This window comes from Halichoeres trimaculatus, unplaced genomic scaffold (genome assembly GCF_033239565.1).
Source record: "Halichoeres trimaculatus isolate MK-OKI-2021-1 unplaced genomic scaffold, fHalTri1.1 fHalTri1_scaffold_4, whole genome shotgun sequence".
Lineage (NCBI taxonomy): Eukaryota > Metazoa > Chordata > Actinopteri > Labriformes > Labridae > Halichoeres > Halichoeres trimaculatus.
In genome coordinates, this window is record NW_027437182.1 from 28,225,708 (window position 1) to 28,252,344 (window position 26,637).

Sequence of the window (26,637 nt, forward strand, 5' to 3'; positions counted from 1 at the left end):
AAATAAAGTTTGTAGCACAAATAAAAGCCCTAGTAAGCCCTGTAATGAAAGGTCTGTTTCCAGTCATGCTTTACCGCAGGAATGAAGCATGAACACTTAAAGTCAAAAACTGAATCCGTCAGCATTTCTTAAGTGCTCTCAAGAAATCAAACATAAAAAAATGCACCTTTGAACCACAACAAATGAGAATAAGTGCACTTCTGTGTAAAAATGGGTTTTGTTCTCAGCAGTATTTGCACTAATACCAAGTTTTTTTCAAATGAAATGTTCGTACAGCAGGCGTGAAGTTTGAAACGAGATCACGAGGGAGAAGGCCGCGGATGTTTCACTCTCCCTCTTCCTTGATGCGCTGCTGTTTGTTGCGACGAGAATCCAGGTCAAAGGAGAAGTCGGACCACTCATCGCGCGGAGGGAAGGAGATGGTCTGACGCAGAGTGAAGCGTACGGCATCAATGACGCGCTCGCCTCGCGCCTCGGAGGAGCCCATGCTGACTGCAGAGGCCCCGCTGGTGGTGCGCACTATATGAGGGGGTGGGGAAAAATCCATGGCCTGTCGGTGCTCCATGATGCCCTTCCAGATGATGTGCTGGAACTCTGCAGGGATCTTCAGCCTGGACAGGTCCTAATGGTCATTACACAGGAGGGAGCATTAGTATTCGCAGGCGGAGCCACTCTTCTCTCTAACCCATCATATGACTCGTGTTGGATAGGCAAGGGCTCACCTCCATGTTATAGTTCTCAATCTGGTAGATGTTGGTTAGGCCCTGTGCTGTGAAGTAGTCCAAGCAGCCTGCGCAGCCCAGCCGAATAAGGAAGCTGTGAGAGAGCAGAGGAGAAGGTCAGACTGACAGAAACACAAGGGCTGACAAACATCATCATGACTAGAGCATGTGATGACATTAAAACAATGTCATATTTTAACTTTAGCTCAGAGCATTTAAAAAGAAACATGAGACTGAGACTAGGACAGTAAGAGGTAATATTCAAATATTAATTATTTTCTCACAGACTTTTATAAAAATGAGGTTTTAATCTAGAGAAGTTCCTTCCTGCTCACAATTAGTAAAACAGAGTGTAGGATTAAGACACTCTGTCACTTATGTTATTCTCTGAACTAAGAGGTGAGTGTGTGTCCACCTCCTAAAGCTCCAATGAGGAACTCTGTTGTGTTGAGTTTGGCACCCCCTGTGGACAAAGCAGTACCTCTTCTATCTTTACTGATTTTATTCTATGAATGTGTAAATCACGTTTCCTCATCCTGCAAAATAACCTTTAGTTTTGAGGTCAAAGCGGGCACTTTTATCCCTGATTCTTTAAAACAACCTCTCCTAAACCAGCGATCCTCGAACTGTACTGTTATTTGTGTCCCTCTTTCATCTATTGTTATTTTTTGTAATTGCTCCTAATTCAGTGTCAGCAATCAATTATGAACTCTACATTTCTGGATTTGTGAGTGAAGTAATTACAGTGGGAGAAGCAAGCGGTAGATGTGTCCCACTGTGGATTGATGAGGTACCTGGAGATGCTGCTGTCCATGGGGTATGGAGGAGGGGGGGTACAGTGGGAGGAAGGCACCAGGGGGAGCTGTTGCTGCAGTGCGTGTGTGGGGCTCAGTGAACTCATGTCAGCGTTCATGGGGATGTGAGTGCCCATCATAGGAGTCACTGCAGAGACAAAAGCAGCTGCTGTGAGCCTTCTCCTACTGAGATTTAAAGATTACGTAACGTCAGCTGAAGTACATGAGAGGGAGGGGGTGGGGGGCATGCAGAGGTTACTCTCAACATGACACATGATGCATCACAACAGGTCCTGCAGGACAGTCTCACAGGGATCACATTCTTTCTGAGGAGGAAGCTTTCTGTCAGGGGGGCTGAGAGGTGTTCAGGTCCCCTCCTGCCTGCCTGGACACGCTACCTCTGAGTCTACAATCAGCCCAGGAGGGACAGGACGACCAGGTAGAGAGGAGGGGGGACAGTCTGACTTAGACAGGAAGGAGAACAAAGAGACACACTTACTGTCAGTCAGGCCTCCAGACATGCTGGATGGGGTGAGTGTGTTTCTCTGCTGGGGGTTCATGAGCTGGCTGACGGAGGGCAGCTTGTTGACTTTGCCGTGAGTTGGGGAGCTGGAGCCGTAGGAGGGCTGAGACGGCATCGACGTCCTAATGAGGGGCAGAGGAGGAGACGGTCAGGAGGTTTGACGACACAAAACTGAGCATGATTAATTTTAATTACAGACAACAATAAATAACACAGAAATAAAGATAGCAGCTCAAAATATCACTTTTTTATCGCATAAACTAACTGATACACCTCACACAAACCAGATGGGATGTTATTATCACTATTATTATTATTATCATTATTATTATGATCTAGGTTGATGCACCATAAATATCACTTTTAAACAAGCAGACTTTGTTTAACAGAAACTTAAATGCACAAAACCTGTAAGAAAAGACCAACACACATCTTCTTTTATAGAAAGAAGAATTGTCTGATCAGATATAAAACAACAAAAACTTAATTCGGTTATCGAGCAATTTCCACTTTTTGCATCAATTTGACATCTAGTCTAAAGAAAATCAAACATGTTTTTTAGCTGTTTGATTCATAACAATTAAAGTTACATGTTGTCATTGAGTTGTAATGTGATGCATTAAACTGCTGAGTTAGAGCACCCTCTGCTGGATAAATGAGGTAAGGACACTTTAATTCCACTGTTAACAGTTACTCTCAGCACTTTCTGCAGAAAATGAATTGTTGGCACTAGAATGTTTGGTATTTGGGATATTTACGATCATATAGAAAAAAACTAATCCATGTCACTCCATCGACATCTGTCTTTTCCCCAGAAATCAATATTGATCCAACTACTTCATAATTTCAAACATGTTTAAAATTTAGATGACATATTTACTAAAAGAGGAAAGAGTTCAAGCAAAGAAAACCAGTTTATTTAGTTATGATAGACAAGAGAGAGCAGAAGCCACAAAAATAACAAAATAATCTGTTTCAAACAGATCGGCTCTGAACGATCAGAGTTCACATCTGCTGTTTCAAACAAACAAACTGTCCAGCAGTGACTTTATAAAACATGACCAGCATTAGCAAAAAGAAAAATCTCACTAAAGTAATAAAGTCTCTTTTTATTCCATGAAACACACGAAAATATAGATTTTATGAGTCCAGCTCTTGAAACACGTTGACTGTAACGAGCTCTGTCAGTCTTCGTTTAGGCTTGGTTCCTGTCTCAGTTCAGCCGTCAGAAGAGGCTGAACGGGACTAATGTTTAACAGAGTCTCACTGAAACAGCGAGACAACCCTGCAACATGTCAGAAAGATCAAATATGATGCATGCAAATCAGTCCTGAAATTGAAATCTCTAGTTTTAGCCCAGTCGGTAAAATAACCGATTAAAAGGATCCAGCATGCAGGGCTACAGCCTGCATGAGCGACAGTCCATCAAAAACAGAAAGTTTCAGTGTCAAGTCCCCTGAATACCAGGAAAGGCAGAAGATGAGGAGATCAGAAAAAATCAGTGCGTAAAAGGAGATAGAGAGGAGGTCCATGTAGCTCAGGAGGAGGAAGAGGAGGAGGAGGAGGAGGAGGAGGAGGAGGAATGTGGGGCAGAGATTCAGGAGGAGCTGCAGCGCCGCCTTTGCTCTCCTGCAGGTTCCATGATCTGGCTACCCAGGCGAGTTTTTATCAGACTGTGAGGGAGGAACCAGAGAGAAGAGAGAGCACAGATAAGGGCTCGCTGAAGGAGGTGAGAGGAGAGGCCCTGAGGAGGCCCCGAGACTCAGGAGAGATCAATAAAACAACACTGACAGGACGAGATGTACAGAGACAGGGGTCCACAACATGGATGAGGTGCAGTACTGTCTTTGGCCAGAAGATGGCACTCTAGGAACATAGATCAGGACTGGAGTGTCATCCAGTTTTTCATTTTACATTTAGAGGGAGGAAAGAAAGTCTGAAACATGTTCCATTAACAGAAACTTTTATTTCAAACACTGAGAGAGATGTTATCGACAGACGAGAGGATACACAGATTTTAAAGATGTGAATGGAAAACATGCAGGAAACCACAGAAATGAAAAAGGGAGGGAAGCTGCAGGACATGAGAGTCTTATTAATGACTGATCACCACGCCTTCATGTTTCTGCTTCTTCAGCTTATATTTAAATCCAAATGGGACCATGATTCATATTGCAGCATTGAAGAAGTTTTTGGACAGAGACTGTGAGCCTGCACCGTTTTGTATGAAGTCCACAGAGTTCATAAACCCAGCTAGAAGTACGATCACTTTTGGTTTCTTTGCACACAGAGTTCAGTTCTGCAACCTGTGAAGCTGCCCCCTGCTGGCCATTTGAGGTAATGTGGGCTTTACCATGACAACTTGATACACTCAGCCATAAAGAATTTCTTCACATATTCAGGATTTAATTATGTAGAATACATTTTTCTCAAATATTTGCTGCATCTTAAGTTTGTTTTTAGGTGTCGACTGTTGTCTTTGATATCAAATTTATTTTTTGATTTATTTTTTTTGAATGAAGTGTTTTTTTAGCCTGACAGCATCATGTCTCCAGCACCAAACAGGACCAAAGCAAAAAGCAGCGAAAGCAGCATTATCTCACTGCGCGGCTGTCTGCCAGTCTCTTAATGTGAAACGATAACATAAGCAGTAATTATCATCACAGAGCTGTCAAACTATCATTTACACCCTCTCCTCTTTTCCATAGCTTATAGTGAAATGGGCGTGAGCGAGGGAAAGAGTGTGTGAACATGTGCGTCTGAGACACTTTTAATTATGTTGGAGATAAATAGATGAGGCTGAGGCGCGCATTTTGTTGGGTGCCGCTGTTGTGCAAACCTCTGGCAAAGCACCCAAAGGCGTTCCCACCAATCTCTTGGAAGCTTCTCGTTAACAAAGCGTAGCCAGGTACATTTGTCACGATTCATCGGCTCTGGCTCGTATCCCATGAGAAGAGCGAGGAAAAAAAACAGCTCTGCTTGATGCAAGGCTCACCCTCTGGTTTACCAGCACTGAGCAAAGGCTGCTGGGGGAAAAAAACTAAACAAGGACCATTTTAGGGCAATTATGATCAACGCTTACTTGAAGGCTGCAATGCTTTAATGGCTGCAAAAAATAGGAGCTAGAAATCTCATGCAGTGCTTTTTTTTAGAAGTCAATCATGTGGGGTTGAATCTCTTCAGTCGACTTATGATGATTGATTTTATCCAGAGGTGACCTAGCATGATGGAGGTGGAGCTGAGGGTGACCCTTACATGAACAAACAGCTGTGATTTGACGTAAACGTGTACTCACTGTTTCTGTAGGAGATTCTGCTGCTGCTGCCTGTATGACTCTATAGTGTGCTGTGGCAGGAACTGCATGAGCTCAAGAGACTCTTTGATTTTTACCAAAATCTCATAAATTTCACGGCCTTTAATCTGTCAGAAAAAAAGAAGGAGAGGCAGTCAGAAAGAAACTCAGACAAACTTAAAGGTCCTCTGCTAATTTAGTCTTCAATATTGAAAGTCAACTTCTGTCTGCACCAAAATCTGGAGTCAAAACCGCAGGAGCGTTTCAGCTTCCCTGACCCAGTGTGTACGGTATCTACCGATTTTCATTCACTTGGACCTTAAAAGCAAATACTTCTGGGATACTTACAGGCAAACAAAAAACCTCCTCATCTGTAGATCTTCTCTTCTTGATGGCGGACATCTGAATCCCGTGGGAGACCTGGCGAAAGGCTGAGAAAGAGAAAGAAAAACGTTGTCAGCATGTTTGTCATCTAAAGAGTTGGCTTAAGACAGAGCAGAAGGTGCCAAAGCAAAAAGTAGGAAGGTGGAGGATAGTTTGGTTGCACACACCGAGCCTGAGGTGTTAGTGAGTGTGGAGGTTTCAGGTCCTCCACACTGTCAGCATGTCATCTAAAACCAAAGCTCTTCAGCCCATCACCAGCCCCTGCCCTACTTACGGCGCTTCGTACCCTCACTGCTCTTTGTGGCGTCCGTTACGTGCTGCTTGCGGATGCTGTCCTCATCTGCCTTCCTGTCTCGGCCCGGGCAGGCGCAGATCCTGGCCTCGAAGCAGCGGCGGCCTAGTACCTGACCACTGAGAGGGAGCAAAGGGGCGGTGAGGAACAATCCACAGTCCACAGACAGGGAGTTACTGAGGAAGAGGACGGGTATGCATCTTGTTTCTTACTCTCTGGTTTCCAGGGTGACGATGATGAGGATCGGGCGTCTGTTCATGCCGCCGACGCAGCTTGAGTTGCACATGAAGTTGTACAAGATTGTGGTGAATTCCGTCCCAACCTGAGAAAGAAGAGACACACGTGGTAAATAATAAATAAAGGGCAGGAGGCTGCGTTCACAGGAAGTAACTGATCGCTAATTTAAATCCTCCACAGCTCAATCAAGAGAGATGAATCAAGGCGATTAATCAAGTCTTTCTGAGTTTTTAATGATGCGAAAACACACTTGTTTAATTTTTTTGTCACAGTTCTGGTAATGTTTTACACATTTCTTGTTATTTTCTTTGCAGATGACGGTGTTGAAATCAAAACATGAACAGCACCATCCACTGATCCCTCATTACAGATGCTTTATGATCTGAATAAATTCTTTCTGACAGGTGGGACACAGACCAGCAACTCTTTATGATGCAGGTTGATAACAATGCCCTCAACTAGCTCCAGGATTTAATGTACATAAGTCATTCAAAGCTGAATTACTGTACACCAACCAGGCTGAAAGTAAGTGGCTGGACATGAAAGACTGAGCTCTCTCAGAGTCAGTCACTCCACGATCTGGACGGGGTGCTGAGCTGCAGCTGACGGAGCCTTTACCCAACCTCGCTCTACGATGACAGACAGCTCACCTGTGGAGGTTCGTAGGGAACTAGTACGCTCTGTCTTCCAGTGATGGTGTCCTCCACGTACTGGGCGTGGTTATTCCCCTCCACACGGATCAGGTGGCTTGGAGGAGCGATCTGACCTGGAGAGCAGCACAGATCTTGTCAGTACAGAACCACCAGAAAACAGTGATTTTAAAAACATCGGAGACATGAGATGAGAAAGAACTGACCATCGTTGAACTCGCGGCTGAGCTCGTGGTTTGGGCAGCGCTTCACCACCTCGGTCACGTGTTCGGCTTTTTTGTACACGGGCATGGCTCGTATGACAGCCCCTTGAGGTGGGGTGGTCAGGACTTTGATCTGGATGGGACATGTCTTTGCAATCTGACAGTACAACTTCTTCAGGTCTGTGGAGTACTGTAACAGAAAACACACAAAACACACACAGGTTAGTTCAGTGACTTGTTTTAAGGCGTTAACAACTTATCAGGCTAAATGTGAGACGCACAGATCAATATGTGAACACCTGTTGTCTGAGCAGTGCACTTTTAGTCCCTCCTGAGGCAGAAAGGGGTTACACACACTGTGATTATGACCTACTTACATAAACACACACACACACAAGTGTTGGTGCTGCAAGTGTGTGTTGGGAAACCTCAAAGATGTCTCAGAGAGCCTCTGGGACTTCCGAGGAGCACCATAAAATGGACCCCTCCAGCAGCAATTAAAGTGGGCCTGGCTTTCATCTTCAAGGGAGGGGTGTTGTGCCGCAGCATCTGATGGCCACTCATCAGGCACGACTTCTGAAGGAAGCTGGCAAGCTCCCCCTACACAAGGCTGAGCGCTGATTTGCAATGAAAACGGCTCTGCCTTAGTTCAGAGAGCAGCAACGAAGGCGTAATCACGCCAGGTATACAGGATGTGGCGCCAAAATGTGATGGTTGCTCTCACAAGCTGGCACACATTCAAGCGTAAAGCCAGGAGCCATGAATAATGGATGTACGCTGATCCCTGGCACTGGAAGAATTGATAACCAGTGAGCATTAAGAAAGACTGAATTGTTACTAATAGGCATAACCCAACTGTGCAAACAGATCATTCAAATCAGTGCTGTGTAAGCACAGCTTTAAATCCCTCTCTGTGCACAGACGCTGGGTGGAGGTAGGAGGGGTGCGTTTTCCTGTCAGGTTCATTTCTGAGTGAAGAAAAGTGAACATTGTGAAAACCTGCTCCAGGCTCTGTTGGAGAACAATGCAACATAAAAATTCCACTTCTATTAAACACGCTTAAAAAAAAAAAAAGAGGGCGCTCATCCCAATGCCCGTCTGTGCTTACTTTAAATATTACACAAGCTTTGGCGTTTTCTACCCTGCTCCCCAGGCACAACCTTTTCCTTTCATCAGCCAGAACACACCTTCACATCTCTCCTTCTCTTAATCTCTCACACACACACTACCCCATGCATCTCACACAGTGAGAAAGGAGCTTTAATAATAACCAAACTCCAGCTCCTTTCCTCAAGTGACCTCATTATAAACTGTACACATGATGAGCTGACACTGCTTATATTCACTCAGAGTTATCAGAGAATTAAACGTGAAAGCAGACGGTGAGGTTATAAAAATAAAATGAAGTGTCAAGTGCATAAATACATCTAGTTAACATGACTGGAGAGCACAACTGAAGCTCTACGTCGACGCAGCAGAACGGCTTCTTCCCTCAAATCAAAGCAGAGAAGAAGAAAGACGTACGCTTGTCCCCTCACTCCTAACCTGATAGCGCCTGCACGCCTCCGTCAGTCAGATAAATGAGGTGGAGGAGTCAAGCGCAGGAGTCAGGACGGAGGTAAAAGAGCAAAGCAGCGAGATAGAGTAAAAGATAGTGAGGCGCAGAGAAAGAGAGATGAGCGAGGTAAAGGGTCAGTACGTAGTGTTTTGAATAATTACAGGCTGCTGCTTCGCGTAGCTAAAGGCAAAAATCAGAGCAGTTAGATCTAATCAGGCTGTTTAAGACAGAAAACCAAAGTTTGTTTAGATCATATCCACTATCTCCACTTTCCACACAAACACCAGGGAGCCCTCCCAGCCCTCCAGCTACCAGCTTTGTGCACACAACTATGCGCTTCTGGAGCCGTGTTTGCTCAGCAGTGAGAGCGGAGGCTGCCGCTGCTGACTGCTGAGAGCTAAAGCTAACAGTGCTCAGGGTGGAGGACAGCCGGTTGAGTGATGGGATTCAGTGGCTCACACAGGGCGCGGTGCTCAGGTGTTAACATGTAATTATGAGCCTTTCATTGGTCACAGCCAAGGAACACACAGGGCTCAATGCAGCGCCGCTTAATCATGATCGTTTGAAAGAAAAAAGTTTTGCAGGAAACTTTTGACATCTCTGCAGAGAAACGATGGCTGACCTTTTGAAGCTGGTTACATTCAGGGCAGAGTGAAGACACACTGATCTGCCTGCAGCTCGTAAACGCTGTAATAATGAAAATATGTCCTCATAATGATCCCACTGCATGCAATATACAATTTGTTCACAGAACTGTATGTGTGCAATTACTTTCTAACACATGCACTACACACACACACACACGCATTCACTTCCCGTGTAGCACAGGTTGAGGCAGGCCCGTAGCTGTAGCGTTCTTTTCTCCCTGACAGGCGCTGCGGGCGCATGCAGAAGTCAAGTCCTGACAAACATCGGGCCTTAAACAAGCACTGTTTGGCGCCTCTGGTCTTGTCTTCTTCATACCTGACATGTCATGTCATGCCTAGAGCTTCTCCCAAACCTGTTTAATTCAACAATAACGCAGAGGAGCTTTTTTTCTACTTTTCTTCCTCCAGGATGAAGTGAAACACCTGCTTCTTTAAAGGAAATGTGAAGTTTATGAGTATCTTCTCTGGATTAAAAAAACAACAACGGTATGTTCGAGTCTTTGGCCTCTGACTTTAACATCAAATCTAAGTGGTGACACCTGTCCCAAAGCAAACCTGTACATTGTCATGTGGTGTCATGTTTATGTAGCCAGCGCTGAAAGACCCAAATATCTGTCACTCTGTGGGTCAGACATGTGAACTTTAGTTTCCATCGGTAGTTTTCAGACTGTTTCAGTAACCTACCCTTTTTAAAAAAAAGTTTGAGCAGATACAAACCTGCATCATTGCTGGTTCATTTACTAAAAAAGTGTATCAACCTTGTGACACTGAGGTAAAAAACACAACTCTAAGAGCACTAGTTCAGACAGACTGGTTTGAATTGCTGTAACTTTAACTGAAAGCAGACAAAAAAAAGTTAAAGAGGCTAAAAATTATAAACTTCTTTCCACTGTCTTGAATTTTCAGAGCCCCCTGTCTGATCCAGTTGCAGAAACATTCGAGTTACTCCAAAGTTCAGTCATCACATAACAATGTTTTTCTGTGTTAAGAGCTTCCAACAAACTCCGTCAGGATTTGTTAAGTTCTGATCCAAGAAAAACTTCTCTTCACCTGATGACAGACTAATGTCTTTCTTTTTGTTTTTATTCGACTGCAGCACATCTCTTGTTTCTGTTGAGGTAAATTCTTGCTGCGGGGCTCTTTACGGCATTGTTTGATCAAAAAAAAAGTTATCTTGTAATGTAAACTGAAAGAGATTGGGCTTTTCCACACTGATTATGGAGAAATCCCATAGCCCATATCATAAAAACCTTTTCAACTCTTGCCTTTTTAAAGAAAATCCCCTCTACCTTTTCCCATCTGTAGCTCTCAGGGCTTGTCTCTCTGTGATGGGCGAGTTGTGACAAGCTTCTTGACACAAACAAGTCTCGGCCCCATCTCGTGAGGCGTGGGACGGGCCCGCAGATGTTCCAGGGACAAGCTGCGTCTTGCAGCCTTTCGCTAGAACACTCTTCTCTTTGAGCATTCAGGAGGGCTCCTCCTCCTCCTCCTCCTCCTCCTCCTCCTCCTCCTCCGGCGCAATGTGAGATGCAACCATCAAGCTTAACTCTCTCAAAAAGACAGAACCCTCTCCAGGAGCACAGGGTTCAGGAAAGAGGCACACAGTATTTACACAAGTATTATCTACAGGCCCTCAATCCATTACTGTAATCCCCCCTTGCTCCGTAGCGTCCCACTGATAGCCCACACCATGACATTCCTCTCCTTTTGACTGCCTCACCTGATGGCAGCTAATACACACGGCAAACACAACCAATCTTCAGCTTCACAATAGCTGCATCGGTTGTCAACAATGGCTGCCTCGTTCGCGACACTCCATTAATTTAGCAAAGCAAAGAAGATAAAAAGTCTCCAACGTGTATTAGTTTGACCTGTTGAGGTTTTTTGTTCTTACAACATAACACAAGGGGGAACACCATGGAGACTGCAGGAGTGCCAACAAGGAAACTGTGTGGGAGCAGTTCTGGGAAATGATGTGTGTGTGTGTGTGTCACAGTCATCCTAGACAGGAAGAGGTTAAGGTGTGGGTTAGGGATTAGGTGTGTCTCCATAAGAACAGTCATCAAAAAGCACAGTACACAGTCCACTAAGTCCTGTGGAAGATCCCGCAGGCCTTCAAAAAGGGGGGGCATTAGCAGATCTTTGCACAGAGCAAAGCTGCCGTGGTGACATCTTCAGTGGCTCGCTGCCATCCGTCCGTCAGTCCAGCAGCCGAGCTATTGGGCTGAGATTATGGGAGCTTTAGGAAAGATCTCCTGAGATCAGGTGAGGGAGCCTCCTCAGTGATGGGAACAAAAAACTATAATCACAGCGGAGAATGACCCCCTCGCGCTCTCTCTGTGAGACGTGACTGAAGATCAGCAGGACAACAAAACAAAGTTCAGCCATGCAGGACTCTTACAAACAAGTGCAAACATCGGACATTTCTGCTTTTTATCTGTAATTTAAATGAGATCATTTTCTTGCACAAGTGAAAACCGTGAAAAGTTTCCAAATCACATTTTTAAGCCCAACATCATCCTCTGAAAAGATCTCATGTTTAAACTTTTTCACTTCTCTCAGTCAGTTTTTTTCCTTAATGATTTTTTTAATCTATTTTCTTGGATTGTAGTAATCCAGATGTAAGCAGTTCACTTGGACTTGGGCTGTTATACTGGAGCAAAGGCTCATGGGAATGGGAATTTATCAAAAGTTAAGTGAAGTTGTGTTCCTGTGTATCATGACACAGAAGCTTCTCTGCAACTTGTTCAAAATACTTTAGGCAGCGTCATTGATGTGGAACTTCATCTCTTTTTTTTACTAATTCTCCAATTTTAAAGACCGAAATCTACAAAAATCAACCAAACCATTAAAAGACTCACACTGATAAATTTCAGGTCATTGCACTTTTGATTAATTTCAAAGGATCAGAGCAAAAGGAAAGTTAAAACATATCTCTGAAATGTCTTTCATTCAACAAATTTAGCAGTCAATTTGAAGCTTAGCCTAAGTTTTCACCTTACACATATGTTTGTATGACTTTAAAGCATTCTGTTTTTTTTGTTGTAACTCGTCGTTTTAGAATTTGCAAAATGAAACATTGTTTTCCTCCTAGTCGGTCTTATTTCTTTGTAGCTGCTGAAACAGCTGGTAAAAGCAAACTAGCTCAGCAGAACTTCTCTCCTTTTGTTTATTTTTGAGGTAATTATGACTTAAATTGGTAAATATGAAGTGGAGGCGTCGGGGAGAGATAATAGGTAGCCGTCTACTGCTTTTCCACCTGAAGTCAGACCTATCAAACCAGTCTTGCGTCATGTGTTATGACTGTGGGACACACAGACTGTTGCACTACATGTGTGTCTATGATGGGGATGTGTCCTAGCGGGGCGTGCCTCTCACCAAACCACACTCTTTACCTGCTCACGGTTGCACTGCAGACAAACACTTTTGTTTTTTGGGACTGTGAAAATGAGAGGGATGAGTGAGGCACTGTGGGAATTGGGTAAATGTCACAGTCCCACAGTCGGCGTGGCCAAGGAACGAGGTGAGAAATGGCCCAGCACTCCCAGAGTTCAGCCTGTTTACTACGAAGGCACCGAGCGTTAAAGTCGGCGCATTAAGCTGGGCAGGTTTTACAACCGTCGAATCAGACGAATTTTAGTGGAACCAGTTGTGAGGATTGTTTCTGAATGATTTCCCTCTAATGACAAATCTTTTTAAAACTATTTCTGTGTCAAAAAAGAAACTTTTTGGTAAAACTATTTTAGATTGTTGGTTTAACACCTGTGAAAAATCATGTCAGCAGATTTCGGCAAAATCAATTTTTATCAAATATTTTTGAATGAGTGCTCTGTGATTTAATCTGGATTTTTTATGTCATTTGAACCAAATTTTGCTTCTTTTAAAAAATGTTTGTCTCTTCACTGCTTTATGTTTGTAAATTCATTGTTTTATTAATTTCTACAAAGTGCTCTGTGAATAAAAGTCGGTATCATTTTTCCTTTTCGACCTAAGTCGTGCACAGCGGAGGTGAACCACTCTACTGTGACAGGTTTATTAAAAGTTTTGAATCCCCCTGAATGACGCTCAGTTTAAATGTGTCACATGTTTGATGACGAAACTGTCACAGTGGGGGACACGTCTGTCACCTGCGATGTCCGCTAGAGAGCATTCATTCACAGATCTTGTGTGGTTTGTGGTTTGAGTGTCAGAGCACAGCAGTGCAGATCAGACACATAAACAAGTGAGCAGGTGGGGCTCTGATGCAACAGCTGTCCCTCAGCCCTGTCATGTGTAATGACAGAGCAGGAGGAGCTGGTTGTGTAGCTTTACAGAGAGTCACATGGTCACAGCGAGCCGCTAAGGACATCACCACACCTGGACCAACTGTTAAAGCTGTTTACCTCTGTCATCAACAAAGTGCTGCTGAACTTTGGCAAAGTTGTGAGTCAGCTGGAGCCTGAGCGTACTAACATGTCGCTGGAAGTTGAGTGAAGGTATATGAGGAACATTAGTGAGTTTTTAATGAGGAATACATTTGAAAGACATGAAAAATGCATTTTGGGTGAACCTCTCTCCTGGTGACGGTGTGTGTGTAGTGAGCTCATTCTCTTCAGCTTCACTTCTTTCATCAAGTAATGTCTTAACACAAAGCGCCCGGGGTAAAGTCATGATTCGAAGCTATACATCTCAAGTGACATTCCTCCTTGCCAGATGTAGTTGAGCAACGCAGGGCTTTCAAATAAAGTGCACTAAAATCTGCCTGCAGCACAGATTGTCAGATAAGGAGTTCAAGGCAGAAGTTTCTCCTTAACCTCTGCGCTGAATGACAAATCACTAAATCGAACGATGACCTGCTGAGATGACAGCGAATGCATTAGGGCGTCTCTGAGAGGTACATAAAAAAGTGATGTATGCCAAAGTGTGTTTTGTTTTTATCATAAGATAGAAACATTAAAGTCACAGAGTAAAGAAAACAGAGGTGCACAGACAACAGCAGCAGATGACACGTGTGAATGTCCCTCACAAAAAGACCTGAACTGAAACAGAAGTGTGACTGTGCGCTCATCAGTGAGTGTCAGAGCAGATGGTGCAATGATCAACTAATATAAAATAATCTAATCTCTAAAATTTTGTCAGTTTCTGTTATTTTTTAATTAATAAACGTCTTACCGTCCAGGTTGCAGACTTGGCTGTACTTGACTGCTGAAAGGACACATCGAAGGTGTGGGGCCCGGCGTAATCTGTGTTGGATGGGATGGCCGGTGAAGGGGAGAGGGCGTCGAAGGTGGAGCTGGGCTGGGCGTAGGGCGAGGGGGCTGTCACGTTGTTCTGTGCATGGTCGTTGTTGTAGGGACTGGTGGAGGTTGAGCCGCTGTTCTGGATGTTCTGATCCATGCTGTTCAGGAGCCCCAGGTTCGTATACTGTGACTGGAAAGGGGGGTGGGGGGGAAGAAGGAGGAGGAAGAAACAGAAATGTCATCAGTTATCATCAGCGGAAGAATCTGAATCTGTATTCATAAGACAATCTTCACTTTTACACAAGACAGATGAAAAGTAGCACAAAGCTCAAATGACTGATGTTAAATGTTTTTGGTTCAAATTCTTGCGATTAGCCCAGAAAATGTTGAAAAAGATAAGAAAAAGACTCTTTTGGAGGCTTATCACACCACACGTGATGACTAGAGGTGTTGAAAACACTTGAAGAAGGCATGCTACAGGAAGAGGAGATCTTGTTTCGCACTAAAAAGAAGTATGGTAGAGTAATATTAAACCATGTTTCTATGTGATGTGTTTATGGTCTGACTCTCTCCTGAACTAATACATCAACACAGCTGAGATCTCTGACTTTAAAAGAGCGTATATGGTGGGGAGGGGAAATTTAAAGTTCTTTAAAATGAACCAATCATTCTGCAACAAATGAACTTTCTGTCAAAGTCCACAGCCTCTGCTGTTTGAACAGGAGAGGAGGAATTATGGTATCCATTCCTCTTTAAACAAGATGGAGAATACACCTGGGCCGCAGCCAGCCCCTTCCTGCTTGCTCTGCTCCTCATTCATCCCATTCCTTTCCATTTATAAATGGCACATTCCTGGACGAGGTGCTGTGGCTCTCGCTCTTTAGACAGTCATTAATCTCTCCAGGGCCTCTTGTTTATTCCAAGCACGGCTGACCACAGCTGTCCGGCTCACACCCGCGGTGCTGCCAGGTGTTAGCAGTGAGCCAAATGACCAGCAAAACACAGACGAAAAGCAACACGTACCTGTGCGCCAAGGCAGGGACGTGTGGAGCAACTTTGCTGCTTTATTTCACACACAGTCAGATGGAGCAGACACACCTGAAAGAGGTCATCTGAGTCAACCCCGGCATGCTTGTGAAACAGCGCCACAGGGAAGCTCAGCGTTTGGATGAGGGTCAGTGTGTGTGTGCAGCACACGGCTGCTGCTTAACCCCCACAGAAACAATAACAGCAGGGCTTATAAGAGCCCGTCTGGAGAACAATAAAGTTGGGCATGCAGGTGTTAGGAGACAAGTGCTTTGTGAATGGAACACACACACACACACACACACACACACACACACACACACACACACACACACACACACACACACACACACACACACACATACATACACTGAAGAGGGGGGATGCTCTCTGGTGGGGACCCTCCAGCCTTTAGCAGGGAGAGGCTTTCCCAAACATACACTCCTCACAAAAGGCTAATTACACAGCTTATTAAAAGGGTTTAAACACAACAGGCTGAGGCCATGTCCTGCAAACATGATCTAATAAGAGGAAAATTGGGTATAATATTACACACTGCTTCTGATACCTCACTTCTATGTGCACAAAAGTCATGAGGTTATGTCTGTAAGTTTAGTTACATTTCCTGAAAAAAGGTAGACGCCAAAGAAACTAATCAACAATCTAGTTTGACAGTTATCACCAATAAGGGACATCAAATAATAAATAAATCTAGGTATAAATAAAGATTTAAGGCAAATGAAAGCAGCAGCCCTCCACATGTGCTCAGTCTTTCAAAGAGCACTGAAGAAATACTGATTTTTTAATGTGCAACGTGTAGCTATAACAAAAAATAACAAAAAATAAATTGTTTTATACATTTAAACTCCAAAGACCTGAGCTGTCCCTTGTAGTAATAAAGTATGACTTATATTTTGAAGTAGTTTAGTAGATTTTTCAACTAGTTTTACTTAACCCACATGGATCAGGAGGTACAGATTTGCATGGTAAAAAACTGACACATTTTCCTATTCAGTCAGTGTTTTCTGGTAACTGAGGAGTCATCATCATGATATCATACCTGTACACTCCAACTGTTTCGTAACTGGCTGCAGTGTCACTGAGACGCTGGGCTGTGCGGGGATGACACAGCCTTCCTGTGATGCTGACAGCTGTAAAGGTGGCTGTGACAGGCGTTCATTATCAAAGTTAAATCTTTATTCTAAAGAAAAGGTGGATGCTGGCCAGAGACCAAGAACAGATAAAAGCAGGGACATAAAGCCACGGAGTACTCTGAATTAAATACAGGGTCCTGGGTAATGCTCCTCCTGGTCTAATGAATCAAGGATAAAGGCAGATAGTGAGGCCCAGATAGTGTGACCTAAACTCTTGGTGTTTTAATGTTAAATTGCCTGGAAGTTGTACATCAGCCTTGTGTGAGGGAGTTTAAGGCCCTTCTCCTCATTTCCTTTCATCAGATCTTATTCCACTATAATACAGCTACCATTTAATAACCACTTTAGCTGCTCTTAAAAATTCCTCCTGTTTATAGCCAAGGCTGTGTTTAGGCCTTTGGGATGTCAGGCTGCTAAGCAGGAACACAGTAAATCAGCAGCCTTGACATCCTCAACAGCCTTTAATAAAGTTTTGGAAAGGTTTCACCGTCTGTTTAAGGCCTTGGAGCCCTTTTCTTTGTCTGACACAAATGCTGGGGTAAGCACTTCTGGCCAGCAGGAAAAGGAGACCGTTGACGTTTAGAGTGATGGCCTGTAGATCGCGTATCATAGATAGTTCGAATGCATAAGGCAGCGCTGATTTAAAAGCTATGGCAGATGCCAACAGCGTGGCATTTGACATGACATGTTTGAACTTATAAAATATGACTTGTGCTCATGAGGCCGGTGGGAAAATAAATTACAGGAACTATCAGGGCTTAATTGTGGGATTAACAAATTATCATTGAATTCATATCAAAACCCTGTGGAGCTCAGCTTGTTTGGTGTATGTTCGATAAATTCCAAGAAAACTCATCAAAAATTTTTGCTCCAACTACTCTTTTAAGGCACCACAGACTGTGATTGCTGCAGACCAGCTGCCCTGCTGCAAATATGCACCAACACCAGAAACACGTCATAAAGCTTTAAAACTCATAGGTTGATTTCTTGTTTCTCATTTTTGTGTCATTGTACCAGTAAAGGTTTCCATCGTATTACTACAGTAACTCAAGGTTTTTTTTTACTGTAATTGCCAACCAGCAACAGAACACTGATTATTTTGACAGAGGCATCCCCTCTGTAAGAAATCAGCCTCATATCCTCTTCAACAAAACAAATGTCAGCACAAAGACAGACTCAGTAACTTGCTGCTGCTGCGAGGTGGTCACAAAGTGTGATAAACCCAGAGCGTGTTGACCACCAGATGACAGGAACCAGAGCAGACCCAGCCCGAGGGGGGAATAGCTCCCATTCCAGGCTCTCTGGTGACCTGCTCTGTGTACCCTGGGCCGGGATATAAAAGCATTTTGGGGACTGTGATGAGTGACCACAGGGGAGGGAGGCATTAAAGGCTCAAGAGGGTCTGAGGGGGTTGAGGTGGGGCTGGGTGGGGGTCTATCTACACCTTATACCTGCTGGGGTGGGCAGAGCAGGTGATTGTATCTACATCAACACACCATTAAAGCAATTACGATCCCGGACTAAACAGCCGCTGCAGAAGCCACATTCTAATGGCGGCTGCGGCTCCCAGGAGACTGGGGGGGACGGGGGAACCTGATACCTCACACGCGGGAGGGATAGAGCCGGACACTACTTAAAGACCCCCTGCTCGACAACTTAAAAGACAGTGACCTGACACACCTGCTATCTGCAACCTGCAATCTGAGAATCCATCACCGCTCACTTGGTCGGCTCTAAAGGTCTGAATGCAGGATTCAGACTGAAAAGTAAAACACAAATCACACGGCTGAGCAGTTCACATAATCATCAGACAACAAAAACAACTTAAAGCTCATGGTATGGAGAGCATCACTGTCCTAAACTAAAGCAAATGATCCACACCGATTAAACTTACTGAAGACAGACAGTCAGGATCTGTTAAAGAAAACGCTCTTCACATTAACAGTGTCATCCCCGCCATTACACCGTCAGAGGGAATCAGACTTCAAGATTTAAAACACATAAATACTAACTCCAAGTTAGCTGCTAGCCTAAAATAAAAATTTAGATGTTATGCTATTATACTCTTGATCTTAAATCTTAAATTCCCTTTAAAAGCATCTATTGGAAGTTTATCAAGTTCATCAGTCTCTGCAAACACAGCTCCATTAATCACACTGCTTACACTTTCATTGTGAAAAATGGAAACAGAAGCTCTGATCCTTTCATTTTAAACTTCTGAAACAGATACAAGCTTTTTTCAAGACTGGTTTTTCTCTTCTTTGAAAGAAAATAAATAATATTTAATGTAAGTCTTGAAAAACTGATGGCAGCTCCTGTTCAAATGAGCATCCTTCTTAGAAATTGTCACTGAATGGAGCACAAATAAGACCACTTTCCAATAATTCAGCAACTGATATTCGTAATTAAACATATTTTTTCTTTTTACTCTTTCTTTTCATGCTCCACTCTTTAAAGAAAGGAGTGAAAATGGTCCACAGTAAAAAGAAAACCCACTAAACCCTGTGTGAGCAGGATTCTTTGAGGCAAACCCAGCCTTCAACAACAATCAGAGTCAAACCCTCTGAAATCAAATCATCTGAAAATCTTCAGGCACAGCAGAAAGCAGCCATTTTACAAGGCCAGCAGACAGCAATCTGAAGAGATTCTCCAGGTGTTTACATTCCCTTGCTTTCAGGACTGCTACACACACAGGTGTGCGCGCCAACACACACATACAAACACAGACACTGACGAATGCAAAGCCATCTTTACAGCTTTTCTTCTCTAAAATTCAAACGTTTCTTGGTTGTAACAGACAAAATCTGATCTTTTAAATCAAAATAAGTTGACTGTATTTTAAATTTCACATTATTCAGACTTTGGATCCCGGGGAGCCCTTTTGTAAAGTCAGAGTCCCAGAACTAAAGGCCCTTTACACAACCGTGATATCTATAAGTCCCTATAGATCTCTTGGGCCTTGACGTGAGGAATGGGCCTGATGGCGATGCCTCATCACCGTTTCCCTGCGTTGTTCTTACCTCGTTGTAAGATGTGGTGGACCCCGTCTCCAGGTACAACATGTTGGCGCTGAGATTGAGCAGAGCTGCTGCTGTTTGCTCCACTGGCTCCAGGGTTCCACAAATCTCTTTTTCGCACTCAGAAGGAGTGATGTGGACGACAGGCACAAAGTGGACAACAAGAAGCTTCTATAGGAATCTATGGGATGTCATATATACCGGGAAGAGAGGGGAGGGGACTAAGCTACCTGTCCCAATCCTGAGTCCACACCCATCTCCAGAAGAAGCTACCTCTCCCTGCTCTGCCTTTGAAGCTCTGCAGGAATCCTTGGAGGTATGAGTTAAGTAGAGAATTACTATTTAGTGTTGTTAGCGGTGCAACACATCCAGCTCAAAAACATTAGAGATGCTTAAATCACGTGCGTTGACTTTTTTCAACTTTCCCTGACAAAACAAAAAAAAACAATTCCCATTAGAGCGAAGAGACATCAACTTTATCACGACATTACCCAGGCCCAGATCTCAGTAAGATGTACAAAATATCTGAAAAAACTTAATGCATCCTGAGAAGGAGAGCAGAGAATGATGGGAAACTTCACTGAATAAATGCAGAGAAAAACACAAGAAAGGCCAGAGTGAGAAGTGGTGAAGTGGTGTCTGGAGTTGAGGGGTAATCCTCCAGTCACTAGTTAGCATAAGAATCACTCCCCTCTGCAGAGCCCACCCAGAACAACAATGTGACTCCTGTCCATGGCTTGTATCTAACAGAGATATCTGATGTAGATCTGCTGTAGAAACATGCATTGTGGCTCAGATGCTGTTAATTGTGCTAACATTAGCTAACCGGCTCTGTTGGAGGGTGATGGCTCAAAATGGACTGTTCCCTCAAATTCAGGAGCCTTTCCATAACTTCATGTCTGCATCAACTGACAAACGTAGCTACTTTAGGCCATGTGAATGTCTCAGAGAAAATACTTAATCCCAAACAAATCAGAAAATAGTTAAAACTGTTGTCACTCAAAGAGGCTAGCATGTTTAGATTTTGATGTTACAAACAGCTGATGTTAAGTCCTATCATCAGACCGCTGGTCTGATGAAAAAACTCTCAACAAAGATTAACCAATTATCATTTCGACACACCAGTGTTGTTACTTCACATTGCTCTAAATCAGGGGTGGCCAACCTGTGGCTTGCGAGCCTCATGTGGCCTTTCGGTGTGTGGCTCTTCGGTCCACTCATAAAACTGATATGTTGTTGCAAATGTTGGGATCAGTACTGATCAATACTTGGGTGATGAGATTGATAATTAAGTTTCAATTTATTTTCTCTACTTCTTCTACTTCTCTCATCACTCATGTGCTCATAGATAGATAGATATATTAACTGAACTTTGTCTCTTCTGCAGTAAAAACAGAAATTTGTCTTTCACAAGGCTCCAAGTACAAATTTTAACACGCTGACAAACACAACAAATCTGGCTTTGAAAAATTGCAAATGAATTCATTTCATGTAATTTCGTTCATGTGTGAGAGGAAGTGCATTTGCAAGACCACTTTTTTGTGGCTCTTGGTCTCTGACTGGTTGGTCACCCCTGGTCTAAATAAAAGCGTCAGACAATCAGACTGTGGGGTGGGTGTGAGGGGTTCGGGGGTTGGGATAAGTTATAAATGAATTACTCCTGATGGCAGGCTGTGATTTCTGCTTCTGTCTTATTCCTACTTCAGGTTGTGCACCCATCCCAAACCTTTTTCTTGATTTTTGTAGAAGATGAGCCATGGTTTTAGAATATCTGAATAACTGTTTAATCATAAATACCGAAATAGTTCATGTGGCCATTATCTCATCTTCAGAATGTGTTTTTTTTATGTTTGCACAGCCCCTGGTTGTGATGTCATACAGCTGCCTGACGGTGTCTGTTAGGCATCTGAAAGTTTGTTTTCTTTTTTTCACCATTAATCAACATAACAAAAAACATCCATACATACATAATTTGAGAAAGCATTAGCACCAGTTGCTGCTAAAACATGTGCAGCTCTGTGAAATGCAGAGCTAGAGAAAAACGCAGCGACCTCTGCAGCACCAAGTGTTTTGGGAGGAATTTCTACAAAAAAATAAACAAAAAGCTTCAGTGCAAACTTAGCAGGTAAAAGTAGAATATATGCCTATAACATATTCGTATGTTGTGTTGAAATTTGCACAGTCACTGACTGAATGTCTATTGTGTTGTCCGAACGGAAGACCTATTCAAATAATCTGGAAATGCCCATCCCTAATCCTCATCTGTCACATGGTGAAGACCCAGGCAGTGTATTCATGTATAATCCATAACAATCTAACAAATATACTTCAGTAAAGTACTTTACGTTTGTGCAGAAGTTGCTGTTGCATCCTGCAAATAACTACACTAAAAAATATAGAACATGTTAACTGATTAGCAACAGTCTCTGCAGCTTCTGAACCTTCAACATTTAAAAGTGAAAGTGTGTCAGAAATGTAAAACTCCAGTTATCGCACAGATGTAAACATGAGCATGTCAAAGGGCTGCAAATCGCTCCTCTAACTCCAGAGCCAGAGGCCTCAAACTCCTGCCCTGTGGCCAGAATCATCTGAAAGCTGTCTGAAAACTTAAACTATGACCTCCAGTCAGTGTCTCCAATCAGCAGACACACCCTGCTCAGGCCCCGGGGCCACAAGCCCACAGGTCAGCCTGTCACAAAGGCAAATCAACACTTTAAAGAGCCCTGATTCAATTGCCTCCCAAGGGACAGAGGCATCAGCGGAGACCTGGCCAAACCCTCTGAGCGTGATAATTAGTTCAGCTAAACAAACTTCTAATTATGCAAAAACAACATTGGCATCTGAAAAGAAGTTAGAGCACTTGGTGTTAGGGTGAGGCTGCGGTAAAATATAGAGTGGTGGCTGTCATCAAGCAGAGCAGACAGAGTTTGACCAATTATCCAATGAGGGCATCTGACAATCAGGCTGCAACAAACTGCACTGCTCCTGTTAATAAACAAATATCTGAAACCCTTTAAAAAAAACTGGATTTCCTTACATTTGACTTAAAAACAACTGTACCAAAATAACTCCACCAAGGCCCAAAAGTTACATGCAATAATTTTCTTCAAGTCCAATTAAGATGCTATAAGTGTTCAATAAGTAGAAGTAACACTTTCTCAGTCTGTCCTAACCCCACAGTGCACAGTCTTATCTCTGTTAACTTCAACACCTCAGATCCAGCAGCAGAGAGAAACTTTAGAGAGTCAGAGCAGGCAGCAGCTAAAGATCTGCAGATCCAGGGGCTCAGACAAAAGAAGCTTTCCTAAAGTTTTTCCCTTTAAAGGGCCTGTTTCTTAAGTCAGCTAGATTAGTCCAGTATCAGGTGTCAGGCTGCAGCAGCTCAGAGGGCACAGACACCTGCCCTGAAAACAGTCAAAGCTCCCGTCCACACTGACAGACGCAGGCAGTCAATGGAAACGGAGGGAGCATCACCTGGGTGGCAATTGTTAAAACCACAACAATAAACCAAAGTCCACAAATCCTAAAATGCTCCTCTGAAAAGGAAATAAGCTGCTTTTGGTAAAACCCATTTACCTGCAGAACAATTTGACAACACTAGTTTATCTTCAATTTGAAAACAATGATGTATTTCAGAGCTGAAGCTGCTGATAGTTAAATCTGTCAGTTATAAACTTTGAAATCAATCATAGACTCTTTTCAAATTCAATATTCTGTTCAAGTTATTTCCTTTATCTAATTCAAGGTTCTTAAATGTGAACATATTGTTGTATTTTTCTTTTTCTATGACAGTGAGCTCATTGTAGGTTTGGGTCAAACAAGACCAAAAGAAAACCTTAGTAATAAAATGAAGAACTGTCAAAACTTGGTCAGAACTTCAGTTAGGGAAGCTTATCTTTATTTTAATCCTTGCATTTTTTACTAACGTTGCAGCTGTAATGAAGGCAGGATTTTACTCCACCATATTATCTCAATAGGGCTGGAACTTAAACACTTTAATTACAAAAAAAAATGTTTTGAAAAAAGTTAATATATTTCATTGGAGTTTATTGTTGTACTTCAGAAAACACAGAATGTTCCTCAGTGCATACCAAACATAGGGATGTACAAGGTGACTCCCCCCACCCTCTCCCAATGTGGGAAGCACCCTTCTAATGCCAGGTTGACACCAAACAATGGAGGGGAGATGGAGAAGACGGTTTCTAAGTTAAAATAAAAATTCCAGTTGAAGTGTAGATAAGGGCCTTGTTGTGTGCAAGTTATTCAAGAAAGAGTCTGGATATCAGCAGAGAAATTGTAACCTCCAATACCACCTCAGTGCTTAACATGTAGCAGCCACAGACTGTATACTGCAGCTGGAAGCACAGACACCAGAGCTAGCTGCAGTATGAGCACACAGTGTCACCAACCCATGCTTGAGTTTACAGAAAGTCCTGAAAAACATGAATTTGGTAGTTCAAGTTACAAGAATCGCCTGCTTAAGATGCAGTAATGTTCTTTAAAATGCACTTTACATTCAAAGAATGAATTTGGTTGAAAACAAGCATGATTATGTTGTTCATTCATTCCCCAAAATCCATTTGAATTTAATATACTTGCCTCTTTCGTCAAAAATATTGAAATGTGGTTAAAATTAGGGGTGCACTGATCACAATTTTCTAGCGGATCACCAATCTTTTAAAAGCCTGACCTGCTTATACCAATTTGGGCCGATACTCATTTTTATTTTTTATTTTTTATAACTGATAGCGTATGCCTTGAATGTTCCAATCTTATTTTATTGAAAATCATTGAACAACACCTGTGAAACAATAAAATCTTTATGTTTTAACTTCAACAACCAATAAAGTGTCCTGAGTTTTAGGTTTCAGAGCAAAAAGCAACAATGGCTGGCTGTCAGACCTTCTTGGAGGAATAAAAGATCAGTTTCATATGTAAGGATGGGTCGATCACCGATCCCCATAAATTAAGGAAATCAATCGGTCAGCCGATTAATTGGTGCATATCTAGTTAAAATAAGTTTAATTTCAGTTAATTGATTATGTAACATCTAATTAACTATTTTTTTCTCTGATCAAGTCCCAACACTAGTTTAAACTTTACGAACATAAAACAAAGTCATGGCATTTGCAGATCAGTAAATAGACTCAAATACTCAGACATGGTTTAAAAGACAGATTGATAACTGTTTAACATCTAATTGCAATTTATTAACATACCAAACATTTTTAAGCTTCAAGTTAACTTACCAAGCTTATTTAACATTATAAAGATATAGTCTGCAGTATTTAATGGTATTTGACAGAACAGAGTGTAGAAATTGAACATTCAAAGGTACATTCAATCAGTTTATGATGACTTCAGTTCTGGCGGTATCAGTTTCTCTGCATGTTTCACACAAGTGTTAATTTAAAAACCTCTGTGTTGTTATATTCTTAAAGTTATTTTTTCTTACTTTTTCTGCCTTTAATTAGTGAGAATAGGACAGTGGGTAGAGTAGGAAACAGGATGATTGTGGGGAATGACATGCAGGAAACAGGTCACAGGTGAGGCTGGAACCCAGGCCGACCACTCAAGAGAAAACATCATGGGCCACAGCCTAGACCACTAGGCCTTCAGCACCCCATCTTTAAATTTTCCAGAAAAAGGAAAACACGTTACAGGGGGTTTTCAGTGCCATACTGTTTCTAGGTTTAGTGTCTAGGCCTCTTTCATCCCTAATAAATTAACATTTTGATTAAAGCTCATCATGCAGGGCACTCTTTTTCCTTTCTGTTCATGTATGTAGTCTAAATTTTAGTTCCTTTATCCAAAGTGAGCGTTATTCTCTCACAAACTGAAGTTGCACGTCTTATTTTCTCTCAAATGAGACATTTAACATCCATTTACCCCAAAACTGCCTTTATAAAAACCAGAGCCAGACCTTCAGTGCTTCTTTCCAACTCCCTCCCATCAGCGTAGCTGCTCTCTATCACTCTCTAGCATGTTAAAAAGCACTGAATTAAAATCTGGTATTTGAAAGAAATCAATGTGGATAACCAATGTTTTACAAAAGTCATTTATGGGATTACTGCTGGAAGATTTATTCACGCACTCCCTCTCAAAGGGTGTGACCTACAAGGTTTTCAGTTGAACCTGGCGGGATACAAAACTTCTGTATGAAAGTACGGCTGAGCCTGTCTGAGCTGTAAGAAAGATGTAAGAAAAATACAAGCGATGGGGTGATAGGGGCTTCTGCTGCAGCAGCCCCACATCCACAGTCAGACAAGGTCTCACACTGACTCACGAACCCAACAGTTATCCAAGCGGACCGTGGCAAGCGCTCGTTCCTGAGCGCTACACCTTTAAAAACACTTCCTAACATGCTGGAGGCAAACTGGTGGAGCATGAACACATAAAAGAGGAGCTTAATACGGTTGCTCACTTCAAATTAAAAACAGTACAAGTCTCTGAACAGAAAGTCAAGATGAGATTTAAGTTGTGTTTCTTGTTGCTCAACTTAAAAAAGCAAAACTAGTGTAGTGTGAGTTAAAGGGAACATATAATTAAATGACAGTGAAAGTAAATTTGGCAATTCTTTAAAATTCTTTCAGGCTCCAGAGGAAGAAGAGAAACTGATCAGGTGCTTCATCATAGAACAGACAACCATCACACACGAGACACACGAGCTGTGGTGGAAAAAAAAGCAGAATCCAAACACAAGCATGTAATCAGATCTCAGGGAAGCCGCGTGTTGATTGAGCTACTCTCTGCTGTGAAGTTATTTCAACTCTTTCCTGTACCTGAAACAACCCGAGTCCCTCTGCTCTACACTGCATCCTCCACGCACAGCTGATCAGAGCTTTATCTGGGTGTAAAATCAGCTGTTTGGGGTGGGATATTGCGTTACTTCTGCCACTATTTCTGCTGCATTCCTCCA

General features: G+C 42.7%; 1 protein-coding gene across 1 annotated transcript in view; it reads right to left on the reverse strand.

Annotated features, from left to right (window-relative positions):
- Nucleotides 1-319: 319 nt before the first annotated feature.
- tp63 (tumor protein p63) overlaps nucleotides 320-26,637 on the reverse strand; it is a 30,373-nt gene continuing 4,055 nt past the window's right edge. Inside the window, exons 4-14 of the mRNA XM_074667971.1 lie at nucleotides 14,454-14,711; nucleotides 7,101-7,287; nucleotides 6,895-7,010; nucleotides 6,220-6,329; nucleotides 6,002-6,126; nucleotides 5,680-5,762; nucleotides 5,335-5,459; nucleotides 2,016-2,161; nucleotides 1,517-1,664; nucleotides 723-816; nucleotides 320-622 (exon numbers count right to left, since the gene is read on the reverse strand). Of these exons, the coding sequence (XP_074524072.1) occupies nucleotides 326-622; nucleotides 723-816; nucleotides 1,517-1,664; nucleotides 2,016-2,161; nucleotides 5,335-5,459; nucleotides 5,680-5,762; nucleotides 6,002-6,126; nucleotides 6,220-6,329; nucleotides 6,895-7,010; nucleotides 7,101-7,287; nucleotides 14,454-14,711 (1,689 nt within the window). The 3' untranslated portion in view covers nucleotides 320-325. The remainder of the gene's footprint in view (nucleotides 623-722; nucleotides 817-1,516; nucleotides 1,665-2,015; nucleotides 2,162-5,334; nucleotides 5,460-5,679; nucleotides 5,763-6,001; nucleotides 6,127-6,219; nucleotides 6,330-6,894; nucleotides 7,011-7,100; nucleotides 7,288-14,453; nucleotides 14,712-26,637) is intronic.